The sequence below is a fragment of the Neoarius graeffei genome, chromosome 3, assembly GCF_027579695.1.
Source record: "Neoarius graeffei isolate fNeoGra1 chromosome 3, fNeoGra1.pri, whole genome shotgun sequence".
In the NCBI taxonomy this organism is placed as follows: Eukaryota; Metazoa; Chordata; class Actinopteri; order Siluriformes; family Ariidae; genus Neoarius; species Neoarius graeffei.
The window spans coordinates 96,382,847-96,396,927 of NC_083571.1; the positions used below are offsets into that span (position 1 = coordinate 96,382,847).

Sequence of the window (14,081 nt, forward strand, 5' to 3'; positions counted from 1 at the left end):
GCTTGCTTCAGCCCCACTCCAAAACGGTGCGAGTTTTAGGGGCTAAGCAGGGCTGAAGCGAGCTGAGTCGTGCTGTTTTTTGGTAGTCGAAACGCGAGCTGTGTCGGGCTGAAGTGAGCTGAAGCGAGCTGAAGTGAGCTGAAAAAGGGTAGTAGAAAAGGGCCATATGTGTCAGCCCTGCGATGACCTGGCGACTTGTCCAGGGTGTACCCCGCCTTTCGCCCGTAGTCAGCTGGGATAGGCTCCAGCTTGCCCGCAACCCTGCACACAGGATAAAGGCCAATTTATGCTGACAACGCAGTCCTCGCAGACGGCGCCGCAGATAGCGTCTGCGTAGCCCCCCCACCTTCGCAGACGCTCTGCGCGCACCTCCCAAAAATTGTGACCACCGCAGAAGCCTCGCAGACAGCGTCGCAGACAAGAGGGCTCTGATTGGTCCACTCTACATCTGCTGTACACGCACTTCCGCTTCCCTACTTTCCCGGTTTGTTTTGTTTTCACGACCGGCATTTTTAAAAACACGAGCGAAGATGGAGCAGCATGAAGAGCGGTTGATCGAGGAAGTGAGGAAGTACGCACATCTATACGACTCCAGTTCTAGTCATTATAAGTAACCGGAGGATAAACACTCCACTAACCACACCCACCAACTACTCCTAGCGATTTCGCGACTTCGCACCCCCTTGCGTTGTAGCGGTGAATAACATCGCGCACGCCTATTACTCCCCGCTCAACGATAAATTACAACTGTCTGCGAAAAGCTATCTGCGAAAGCCTTGTCGCAAGAGCATGCAGAGGCCTTAAGCGGCTACGGATGATGGATGGATGGATACATGGTCCTGCTTATTCTGTGATCATTAGTCATCTCAACACAGCTTCAGTGACTAATCAATATCATTAAGCTCTTGCAGTTGCTTATACAGAACACAGATTGTGCACAAAAGTACTGAAAATCATTGCCCAGTTCATGTGCAGCCTGTTTGCTGTGTAGGTGACATCGGTCTATCAAGTATATGCACTTCTGCTTCCTGCCAGTATGTTGGAGTCTACAGTAAACACTGAGAAATGTTCATGCTTCTTCTGTGCTTACATTATTATTCGTTGAAAAATTCTGTATACTTCGAGATGAGCTATGATCTGCATACACACTTCTACGTGAAAACCTACCGGTAAATACACAGGCTAAACACACAGTCACCAGCTCAAAAATAAAAGCTCCTGCATGTCTGCTCTTGTGGCCTGCGTGCTTTACTGAATCTGTATCTCAAGTGATCGAACATACCAGCATGGTGTTTCGTTTTTATCTTGCATTCACTGTAGCTTGTTCACTGGATCAGTGTATACCCCAGCGAAACATTTTATCATTGTTTTGTCAGTTACGATAAGCCAGACTAAAAGACATTTACCACCCTCAATAAATGCCAACATGGAGTTGACATTTGTTCATGTTTGAGTTTATCACCCAATAAAGTTCCAGTTTTAAAACACTCGCTTTAATTAGAGCACAGGGCCTCATGCACATTTACTTTGATTCCACACTTAATTAGCGAAATACAAACACGACTCTCACCAAGTGAGATGTATCTGTATCTTTAACCCTTGCATCATAATCATTTTAATAACCTACATACAGTACTGTGCAAAATTCTTCGGCACCCTATTTTTTTTTTTCATGCAAACTTTGTTATAGATTTCTATTTTATGACGTCTACATTATCGAGTCAGTACAAAAACATGTTAGAGTTCCAAACGTTCGTTTTCCAGCACAAAATTAAATGTTACAGAAAAAAAAAAAGTTTGTATCTGAGCAGCGTATTACATAAGAGAGCACTTTTCAGATTTAAAAAGAAAACATAATGAAGGCTGCTGGGTTTTGGTGCAAAATGAAGAAGCGAGTGTGACAGTCAAAGTGTCCAGAAGAACTGTGGCTGGTTCTGTAAGATGCTCAGTAAAACCTACAGCTCATTTCCTTATCAAACTGCACTCATTGTATCTGAGACTACTATTTTTTAAAGCAAAGAGTCATCCAGGCCTGTAGTACTCTAGTCCGACTCGTGCCCTAATTTTAAGGACTCGTGACTCGACTTGGACTCGAGCACTGACGACTTGGACTCGGACTCGTGCATTAACCGCATTCGGACTCGTAAATTGGAGACGAGGACTCGGATTTTTTCTTTATTTTTTGTAACATGCCATAATAATTTGGCATAAGATATTTATATCTACACTACCGTTCAAAAGTTTGGGGTCACTTTGAAATGTCCTTATTTTTGAAAGAAAAGCGCTGTTCTTTTCAATGAAGATCACTTTAAACTAATCAGAAATCCACTCTATACATTGCTAATGTGGTAAATGACTATTCTAGCTGCAAATGTCTGGTTTTTGGTGCAATATCTCCATAGGTGTATAGAGGCCCATTTCCAGCAACTCTCACTCCAGTGTTCTAATGGTACAATGTGTTTGCTCATTGCCTCAGAAGGCTAATGGATGATTAGAAAACCCTTGTACGATCATGTTAGCACAGCTGAAAACAGTTTAGCTCTTTAGAGAAGCTATAAAACTGACCTTCCTTTGAGCAGATTGAGCCCATGTTTACATTAGACCGTATCAGCGGATCATCAGATTAACGTTTTTAAAACGATTAGTGTGCACACAGCAACACCAATACACGATTCGCGTGCACACAGCAACACCAATACACGGATACGCTCGGCTCCGCAGGCATCCTGCGCTCCAAATCACTCCGCCCTGAACAGCGAGTGCCCTCTGGAGGGTGCGCACTCCGGCCCTGCGCAGCTCACAGAGCACGCGAGTGAAGTGCACAAGCAGTGTTTTCGGGACTGAGCCGCTGTGTGTGTGATCCCAGCGCATATCACTTACCACTTGCAAGTGGAAGGATGGCAAGCCTAAAGACAATCATAACTACACAATGGGCAGTATTTGCATCAGTATTTGCAGTATTTTCATACTTTTATACTCCTTAATGAAAGGTGATACAAGGCGGAAGTCCGCGCCGTTTTTCAGCAGTCGCGTCACATGACCAACGCCAGCGAATCAGGAAGGTGGATGTCACAGTGACGTTGTCCAATGACGACGCCAGCTAGAGCTCAGCACAGCGTATCCGCGTATCTCAATGTTTACACAGCACCGGAGCTGACACGATCTGGATTGAATACGTGGACGCTGGCGGATTCCCGTTTCCCGGCGTTTCCAGGCGTTTTAATGTAAACGGACAGTGCATCCGCGAAGAAAACGAGACAGATACGGTCTAATGTAAACTTGGCCTGAGTTTCTGGAGCATCACATTTGTGGGGTCGATTAAATGCTCAAAATGGCCAGAAAAATGTCTTGACTATATTTTCTATTCATTTTACAACTTATGGTGGTAAATAAAAGTGCATACATGTCAACCTATACGGAATGTCCGTATTTTATACGGATTTGATTCAATAAACGTAGTATACGGGCGTATAAATAAAGTTATACGGATTCTTTAAAAAAACTTCAATATTTATTTAGAGCTATAATCAATTCCCACGATGATAAAAGAGCGCATAACATTTACAAACGTACAGTACTGTACACCACAGACAGCCAGTAAAGAGTCTTATGAAATCGTGCGATATCTTGTGGTAACGAGACTTTGTTCCACTTTTGATCATGCGCACAACGCATTGCGAGAATCCCGCCAACCGTGAAGTCATAGACATATAAACATAGACGCCGCCTTCTTTGCGTAGAATCATACGTCATCCTCGCCGCCATATTGGATGTGGTAAAGTGGGGATTCTTCAGCCGTCTCTGGTATAGCGTCTAGACAGTAGCCGAGAATAAAGATGCCTCATTCATGTGCTGCGTTTAACTGTACCAACAGGTTTACCGTCCAAACGAGATCACATGGGATTACCTTTCACAGGTGAGACTGGAAAAATACTTTTCATTGTATTTGGTCATTATAACGTCATTTTACGAACAGATTTTCCTGACTTTGTGGCTAATATGAAGTCTCGCGCATAATAGCCGCTCGGTGAAACCTGTCTCCAAACAACGAAGTATTTCCTTCGTAACTACGCTGATAACACTTTGTGTTTTTGTCAAACATTGGAGCTTTGTATTCATTCTGAAGGTTTATTGTTATTAATATTGAATAAAAAGTAACTGGGATATATCATTGTTAATTATCATTTAAATTTTAGGTAAATTATTTTAATTTGCATCTTATACAGATTTTATAAGGGAAATACGGATTTTGGAGGTTGGTTATACAGGTTTGATTGACCAAAGGTTGACATGTACTGTACGAAAGTGTGACTTTTCATGGAAAACATAAAATTGTCTGGGTGACCCCAAACTTTTGAACAGTAGTGTACATTAATTTTTGTACTAATTTCGTGTAAGAGTGTCACACCTGCGCGCCTTGGCGCACGCATCTCTCGGGCTAGACTCTTGGGCGTGCTCCATAAACCACTCGCACCTGCACAGGATTAAGGCGCAATCAGTGTGCCTATATAAAAACTGTAAAAACACACTTACTTACTTTGCGAAGTATTGAGTTGCCTTGCTGACACATTACCGAGCCTTATTTCCTTGTTTGGTTTCCTGATCCCTGATTTTCTGTTTCTTGTCTTTGATTTTGCCGAGTCTACGATACCCTGTTTGTGCCTCGCTCAACCTATTGCCTGTTTCACTGTTTTTACGATTTTGCCTGCCATTCTGGATTGTTTATCTGTCTTCACTTGTATTAATAGACACACCTTCTGCACTTACATCCATCTCCCAACCATTTCTGACAGAATACTTCGCACTCCCTGATAAAGAGAACGTACATTCACCTGCTCATACGCCATGTTCACGAACAAACTGTTAATGACTCTAAAACAGCCATCGTCAAATGGTGCAGTTGGAGTCTTGTTCTCGGACTCGACTCGGATCAATAGTGGACTCGACTTGAAATTTTTTTTTAATGACTTGGACTTGAACACCGGGGACTCAAGACTAGACTCTGACTCGAGGTTTAGTGACTCGACTACAACACTGGGGTCATCTCACATGAAATATTGACTTTGTTTCATTCATTATGGCTTACTGCTGCTTTTATAATATTTTTTAATGTTGAAACATTTCATTTAATTATTTTTGAAGCCATTTTTGGTCTCCAGCATTTCTTTACATGTGCCTAAGACTTTTGCACACTACTGTATATGGAATGAAAGTATTTTCATTCACTCTCATTCCTTTTGGACCAATAGCCACTTAGGCCAAGTTTACATTAGACCGTATCTGTCTCGTTTTCTTCGCGGATGCACTGTCCGTTTACATTAAAACGCCTGGAAACGCCGGGAAACGGGAATCCGCCAGGGTCCACGTATTCAATCCAGATCGTGTCTGGTCCGGTGCTGTGTAAACATTGAGAATACGCGGATACGCTGTGCTGAGCTCTAGCTGGCGTCGTCATTGGACAACGTCACTGTGACATCCACCTTCCTGATTCGCTGGCGTTGGTCATGTGACGCGACTGCTGAAAAACGGTGCGGACTTCCGCCTTGTATCACCTTTCATTAAAGAGTATAAAAGTATGAAAATACTGCAAATACTGATGCAAATACTGCCCATTGTGTAGTTATGATTGTCTTTAGGCTTGCCATCCTTCCACTTGCAAGTGGTAAGTGATGTGCGCTGGGATCACACAGCGGCTCAGTCCTGAATCACTGCTTGTGCACTTCACTCGTGCGCTGTGTGAGCTGCGCAGGGCCGGAGTGCGCACCCTCCAGAGGGCACTCGCTGTTCAGGGCGGAGTGATTTGGAGCGCAGGATGCCTGCGGAGCCGAGCGTATCCGTGTATTGGCGTTGCTGTGTGCACGCGAATCGTGTATTGGCGTTGCTGTGTGCACACTAATCGTTTTAAAAACGTTAATCTGATGATCCGCTGATACGGTCTAATGTAAACCCCACCTTAGATTTGTGGGTAACCGACTGCCCTGACTGTCTTAATTGGTCTTGTGCTTGCATGTACAGTGGTGCTTGAAAGTTTGCAAACCCTTTAGAATTTTCTACATTTCTGCATAAATATGACCTAAAACATAATAAAATTTTCACACAAGTCCTAAAAGTAGATAAAGAGAACCCAGTTAAACAAATGAGACAAAAATATTATACTTGGTCATTTATTTATTGAGGAAAATGATCCAGTATTGCATACCGTATCTGTGAGTGGCAAAAGTATGTGAACCTTTGCTTTCAGTATCTGGTGTGACCCCTTGTGCAGCAATAACTGCAGCTAAACGTTTCCGGTAACTGTTGATCAGTCCTGCACACCGGCTTGGAGGAATTTTAGCCCGTTCCTCCATACAGAACAGCTTCAACTCTGGGATGTTGGTGGGTTTCCTCACATGAACTGCTCGCTTCAGGTCCTTCCACAACATTTCCATTGGATTAAGGTCAGGACTTTGACTTGGCCATTCCAAAACATTGTGACTTGGCCATTCCAAAACAAGTGGTCTCAGATGAATGACTTAACATTTTTGTCCACACAGAATCCTTTAAAATGACCCACAAATGAACGTATGGGGTTCATTTTGTGGTCCGCTTCATTTGTGTACTGTGAAAACGAAGCAATGTTGGTCCACTTCACATTTTTGCTTTATGGATAAAGAACTTGTGGGTCGCTCCAGTTTTATGTCACCTAACAGAACTTAAGAAATTACAGTGTTGAGTACACTGTAAAATTTGAGAAGTTCAACTTACTTAAAGAAATTCAGGAAACCAGTTGCCTTGGAATCTCATCTCATCTCATTATCTCTAGCCGCTTTATCCTGTTCTACAGGGTCGCAGGCAAGCTGGAGCCTATCCCAGCTGACTACGGGCGAAAGGCGGGGTACACCCTGGACAAGTCGCCAGGTCATCACAGGGCTGACACATAGACACAGACAACCATTCACACTCACATTCACACCTACGGTCAATTTAGAGTCACCAGTTAACCTAACCTGCATGTCTTTGGACTGTGGGGGAAACCGGAGCACCCGGAGGAAACCCACGCGGACACGGGGAGAACATGCAAACTCCGCACAGAAAGGCCCTCGCCGGCCACGGGGCTCGAACCCGGACCTTCTTGCTGTGAGGCGACAGCGCTAACCACTACACCACTGTGCCGACCTTGCCTTGGAATCGTTAAGTAAATCCAACCATTACCTTCAAGTCATGTTTACTTAATGACTACTATTTAAGTTTACTTAAAGCATAGTTTTGTTCACTCGGTTGAGTTGAGCTTTTCCTACTTTAAGTCAGGTAATTGTAACTATTACTTTCAAGTTAAATTTACTTCATGCTTTTTATTTAAGTTTACTTTAACTAGCATGTACACATAAACGGTCATTTCTAAGTGTTACCAATCTGTATGACCCAAATTAATGTGACTTAAGAAGAGAGTCCTGCTTACCTGATGATAGAACTCAGGAAACCGATTGCCTTAGAAAAATAAAGTAAGCACAACAAAGAAGTACTTTTTTTTTATTTGAAACAAAAACTAATTTCAGTCTAACTGAAGAGTTTTTATCCCCCGCTGGCCAAAAGGCCCGAAGGGGGATTATGTCGTGGTGATGTCTGTCCGTCCTGGGAAGGGTATTCACCTTCTGAAATCAACTCCTCTCACAATTTTTAGAGGAATTTCACAAAACTTGGCAGGATTCTTTGTTATATATCGGTAATCCGCATATTGTAATTTCGTTAAATTGGGTCACATTTTACCAGAGTTACAGCCCTTGATTAATAAAATTAAAATTTGACAATTTCATGAGACTGTGTTGTCCTTCTGAAATCAACTCCTCTCACAATTTTTGGAGGAATTTCACCAAACTTGGCAAAAGCCACTGTTATATGTCGGTAGTACGCATATTATTATTTTGTTCAATTCGGTCGCGTTTTACCAGAGTTGCGGCCCTTGATTAACAACCTTGTACTTTCACAATTTCATGAAGGTGTACTTGCCTTCTGACATCAACTGCTCTTACAATTTTTGGATGAATTTCTCGAAGCTTGGCAAAAGGCCTTGTTATATGACGGTAATACACATATTGCAATTTAATTTAGTTTGTGAAAATTTTACCAGAGTTTTGACCCTTGATTAAATAACTTGTACTTTGACAATTTCATGAGGGTGTACGTTCTTCTGAAATCAACTCCTCTCACAATTTGTGGAGGAATTTCACCAAACTTGGCAAAAGGCTTTGTTATATGACAGATACGCATATTGAAATTTCATTTAATTTGGGAAAATTTTTCCCAGAGTTATGTCCTTGATTATTAACAAACTTGTACTTTGGCAATTTCATCAAGGTGTGCTTGCTTTCTGAAATCAACTTCCTTCACAATTTTTATCCCCCGCTGGCCGAAAGGCCCAAAGGGGGATTATGTCATGGCGATGTCCGTCTCGGAAAGGGTACTCACAATCTGAAATCAACTCTTCTCACAATTTTTGGAGGAATTTCACGAAACTTGACAGGATTCTTTGTTACATGTCGGTAATACGCATATTACAATTTCATTCAATTCAGTCACATTTTACCAGAGTTATGGCAGAGTTGCCAGTGGGGGATATTGTGCTCTCAGAGCACTTGTGCTAACGTTACCAGCAGCACACATCTACTGCAAAAGTGCATTTTTCAAACTCTGCAGTTTTGGCCTCAAGTCATCGACCCCCAGGTTCAACATGGCCCTTTGAATGAGGTCAAAGGTGTTCTTTTTTTGGGGGGGGGGGTCCAAATGAAGGTTATAAATTAGTCCAAAAGTCAGGCAAACAGCTTGAGCGTGGGTTCCGAGGTGATCTGTCCTGGTCTCTATTTTCACATGTAAAGTTGCAAAATTTACATGTCCACTGCATTAACGTTATCTGTCTTCAGTTTGTCTTCAAGCTGCAAGAAAAAAAAGAGAGAAAGTCTCAAATATGGATTCAAAGCCATGTATTTGTTAAAAGCCATACATAAAACAACTACTTTCAGTGCTCATATGAGGTAATGGGAACTAATATTGGCCAAATGAATGGTTTTCTTCAACAACTCACCTGAAATAAAGTTTAACCTAAGAACCCCTACAGTGAGTCCCATATAAAGTAACTCTGACTTCGTGAAAATCGACTCACATTATTTCCGGTACCGAGAGAGAAAAATTCTGGCTCCATACCTGTAGCAGCCTGAACAGCACACACCTACACAAGTGGTGTGGAAAACATGTACCACCAAGCCCTATAGTTTTTTTTTTTTTTAAATATATGCATAATCAATTACCACTTCAAGTTAGCTGAATAAAAATGTACGTTAACAAATTTTTTTAGCGGTTAAACCGTAGATATATCGGCTGTTATTCTGTGTGGTGTGGTATCAGCTAACTTAACTAGCATTAGTTACTATTCGCATTAGCCAGACATGAAGTTAATGTGTAATTAATTTAATTACACGGAAATTATTGTTGTTCATAGAAAATATGACCTGTGAGTAATTAAACCATAGTTAAGAAATGTGAATTAGTATTTCAGTTGGTTAATTTACTGAAATATTCAGAATTCAGCTTCAGGATTTTTGTCGGGAAGTGCACACGTGCACGCACATTTTTAAGAATGATTATCATGAAAAGCTAAATTGATTGTAAGTGTTCAAATCATTAGAGCTTTTGTGGTAACAGAAGCGCTTTTTTTTTTAAAATATGCAAACCAAACTAGAACGGCGGCTACAGATATCGGCACCTTAACGAACTTTTGGCCGTTGCAAAAGTAGAAAAGACTTTCAATGTGTAAATTGTGCATGAATAATTACTCAAACTTCCACTGGAAAAAAAAATGAGTTGATTCCCGGTTACTTAGCGTATCAGATCTCCTTTGTCCACAATTATCGACACCTTTGTCCATAGTTATCGACACCCAGATGATTATTTATTAAAAAATAATAATAATAATCGGTATGTGGTATTAAGGTAACAAAACATAAATTTTATTTAAAATTTCTTTTACACAGACTTATATTTAGTACAAAATATCTCTTATATAAATATATCGATGTCGTGCTTATGTACACTACCATTCAAAAGTTTGGGGTCACTTTGAAATGTCCTTATTTTTGAAAGAAAAGCACTGTTCTTTTCAATGAAGATCACTTTAAACTAATCAGAAATCCACTCTATACATTGCTAATGTGGTAAATGACTATTCTAGCTGCAAATGTCTGGTTTTTGGTGCAATATCTCCATAGGTGTATAGAGGCCCATTTCCAGCAACTCTCACTCCAGTGTTCTAATGGTACAATGTGTTTGCTCATTGCCTCAGAAGGCTAATGGATGATTAGAAAACCCTTGTACAATCATGTTAGCACAGCTGAAAACAGTTTAGCTCTTTAGAGAAGCTATAAAACTGACCTTCCTTTGAGCAGATTGAGTTTCTGGAGCCGGGCGGCACGGTGGTGTAGTGGTTAGCGCTGTCGCCTCACAGCAAGAAGGTCCGGGTTCGAGCCCCATGGCCGGCGAGGGCCTTTCTGTGCGGAGTTTGCATGTTCTCCCCGTGTCTGCGTGGGTTTCCTCCGGGTGCTCCGGTTTCCCCCACAGTCCAAAGACATGCAGGTTAGGTTAACTGGTGACTCTAAATTGACCGTAGGTGTGAATGTGAGTGTGAATGGTTGTCTGTGTCTATGTGTCAGCCCTGTGATGACCTGGCGACTTGTCCAGGGTGTACCCCGCCTTTCGCCCGTAGTCAGCTGGGATAGGCTCCAGCTTGCCTGCGACCCTGTAGAACAGGATAAAGCGGCTAGAGATAATGAGATGAGATGAGATGAGTTTCTGGAGCATCACATTTGTGGGGTCGATTAAATGCTCAAAATGGCCAGAAAAATGTCTTGACTATATTTTCTATTCATTTTACAGCTTATGGTGGGAAATAAAAGTGTGACTTTTCATGGAAAACACAAAATTGTCTGGGTGACCCCAAACTTTTGAACGGTAGTGTAAATGAGGAAGTAATTCTAATGTTTGTGAACAAATGAACTGATAATGTTTAACCTGCGTCAGAAAATCTTTTGTTCCACTTTCTAAGTATTTTCGTAGATCACATTTTGTTAATCATTCATTGTTGTTTGTATTAATTTCTAGTTTTGTAGTTTACCAAAAAATGTCAACAGGCATGGAAAATCCAGGTCAAAGGTCGCATGTCATTCCTTGAACCAAAATATAAAATGTCTACTGATCTTGTAATGTGTGTGTGTGTGTGTGTGTGTGTGTTTACCAGCTGGGAGGTCTGTATGGTGAAGTACCGTGACCGAGGTCTTGAAAGTACTGACCGAGGTCACGGTATTTCACCATATGGACCGACCTTAAGCTGGTAAATAATATATTTTTTTTTTCTTTACCAAATTCTAACAGAAAACGAGAGCTCCCGAAAGGGAAAACCAAGCCGAGCCGCCATTTTGAATCCTCATTCACGGCTGTAATGCAAATTGCTTCCTCCTCGGTATACAAGTGCACTTCCATGGCAGGAAAAAAACTACATTTTGCCGCCTACGTATGTAGTCCTCTATTTATACAAAATTGAGTCATTCAGGATTCAGCCGTGTTTTTGCTCGGTGTTAGCAACAGTTAGAGGTTTTTAGCTTTCTCCTGAAATGTTTTCTTTTATTTCTTCTTCCTCAGGGTAGTAAAACTCGCGTTCGCTGTGAACACTGTCGTTATCGCCATCCATGATGTAAAATTAATGCTATTCTCCTGAGAAATCCTGGCAAAAATTTATAAGATTTTTGATAATCTTATAAATAAATCTTATTAAAAATAAAGATAAATGTTAGAATAGATAAATGAGATCCCTTTGCTGCTTTGTAAGCTCTCTGTGAACTTTTGCTGGAGGATGCAACTGAGTAAATGTCTGAACTTTATTTGGGGTTAATCAGAGTCATTTTAACTGATGGCAGGTGTGAACCCAAAAAGACTGAATGCTGTAATTAAATCAAAAGGTGCTTCAACAAACTATTAGTTTAAGGGTGTGCACACTTATGCAACCAGCTTATTGTACGTTTTTTTGTTTTGTTTTGTTTTTTGATGTTTTTCTCCCCTAACGGATTTGTTTGTTTTTCAATTGAATTGTACAGGTTATAGGTCATATTGAAGGTGGGAAAAGTTTTGAAATTATTTATCGTGGTCTTATATATTTTTTTTACATCAGAAAAACCGGTCATTTTAACAGGGTGTGTAGACTTTTTTTTTAATATGCACTGTAGTTCCCTTTTAGGTCCACTTTAACATCACTGAGTTTGGTTCATTAAAAAAAAACGTATGTGAAAACACCTCGAAATGGACCAAGTGTGAAAAGATGCTGTGAGATTTTTTTTAAAAATGCTCTTTGTAAGCATGATCATTCTTTTAAGTAAATAGTACTTTAGTTTGGAACATGTAGCATTTTTATTCACTTCTTACTTTCATTATGAATAACAAGGTCCGCATGGAATATTTCAAAATGCAAATGATTTTTCTTTTTGTGTTCTGCGAGTATTCTGGCAGGTGCAGAAAATGTAGATATGCTAAATGTAGGGGTTTTGTAAATAAAACACTGGTGTGATCAAAATCTCATCTCATTCATCTCATCTCATTATCTCAAGCCGCTTTATACAGGGTTGCAGGCAAGCTGGAGCCTATCCCAGCTGACTACGGGCGAAAGGCGGGGTACACCCTGGACAAGTCGCCAGGTCATCACAGGACTGACACATAGACACAGACAACCATTCACACTCACATTCACACCTACGGTCAATTTAGAGTCACCAGTTAACCTAACCTGCATGTCTTTGGACTGTGGGGGAAACCGGAGCACCCGGAGGAAACCCACGCGGACACGGGGAGAACATGCAAACTCCACACAGAAAGGCCCTCGCCGGCCCCGGGGCTCGAACCCAGGACCTTCTTGCTGTGAGGCAACAGCGCTAACCACTACACCACCGTGCCGCCTGTGATCAAAATATTTCTTTAAATTTAAAAAAAAATGTTTAATCTTAATCCTTAAATCTTAATCACACTGCGAAAAGAATATAACAATATAACAACAGTAAAATCAATTTGTTTATATTGTGCCAAAACATGAAAAAGTAACCTAGTCATCAATTTTTACACGCAAAAATGTTCACATTTTGGATTTTTTTTTCCCTTTACAGAATGGAACAAAGAAGTCGTGGGATTTTATGCGAACTCATGACAGGTAAGTGTTGATTTTGAAGTCATTTTGTACATTGGGCAATTCTTCAGCAAAGAGGCCAGAATTATGAAATGATTGCTTGTCAGCTCAGTGATATTGCTCAAGTATGGAATCCAAGGCAAAATGTACCAAAAACCATATTTAAAAAATCATCACCCCAGTCATAGCAATATCGCTTCAGAGAAATCTTAGTTTGAATTTTAAGAACTGAAAGTTCAATTTTTTTGTTCTGACGTAATTCTGTTACTGACTTTTCTTTCCTCGTGGAAGGTTTTGTGTTCAGAGTTAAACATAACCGCTTTTTTTTTAAAGGTCCCATGGCATGAAATTTTCACTTTCTGAGGTTTTTTAACGTTAAAATGAGTTCCTCTGACCTTCTTAAGTCACCCCAGTGGCTAGAAATTTCATAATGTGTAAACCAAACTATGCCCATCATTTGAGAATGGCGCGTCAAAATGGCGCGTTGATAAACTCTTCCCTTTACTACGTCAGCAAGGGAGATGATCCCCACGCCCCCCCTCTGGATTCCCACCCACTGTATGAATTGCCCGCCCAGTTGTAGTGAGGAGACCATAGAGGGAGGACACAACAACATGGCATCACCTAAGCGAGCGAAACATGGAAATTGCGCTGTACATGGATGTGACAACACAGAAAAGAGTCTGTTTTTACTGCCGACGGGAGAGCCCCTGAAGACGCAGTGGCTTAATTTTATTTACTTCAATAATACGCCGTCGAGTCTACCTAAGACGGTGTATGTTTGTTGGAAGCATTTTCCTGAGGAATGTTTCCACAACTTGGGACAGTACAGGGCAGGTTTTGCACATCAACTGTCACTGAAGCCTGGGTCCGTACCAAGCATCCCTGC

At 41.1% G+C, this 14,081-nt stretch overlaps 1 protein-coding gene across 1 annotated transcript in view; it reads left to right on the top strand.

Annotated features, from left to right (window-relative positions):
* Positions 1-14,081, top strand: part of nudt14 (nudix (nucleoside diphosphate linked moiety X)-type motif 14) — a 99,089-nt gene that overhangs the window by 41,042 nt on the left and 43,966 nt on the right. The window contains exon 2 of the mRNA XM_060917706.1: positions 13,173-13,216. Coding sequence (XP_060773689.1) covers positions 13,173-13,216 — 44 coding nt within the window. The remainder of the gene's footprint in view (positions 1-13,172; positions 13,217-14,081) is intronic.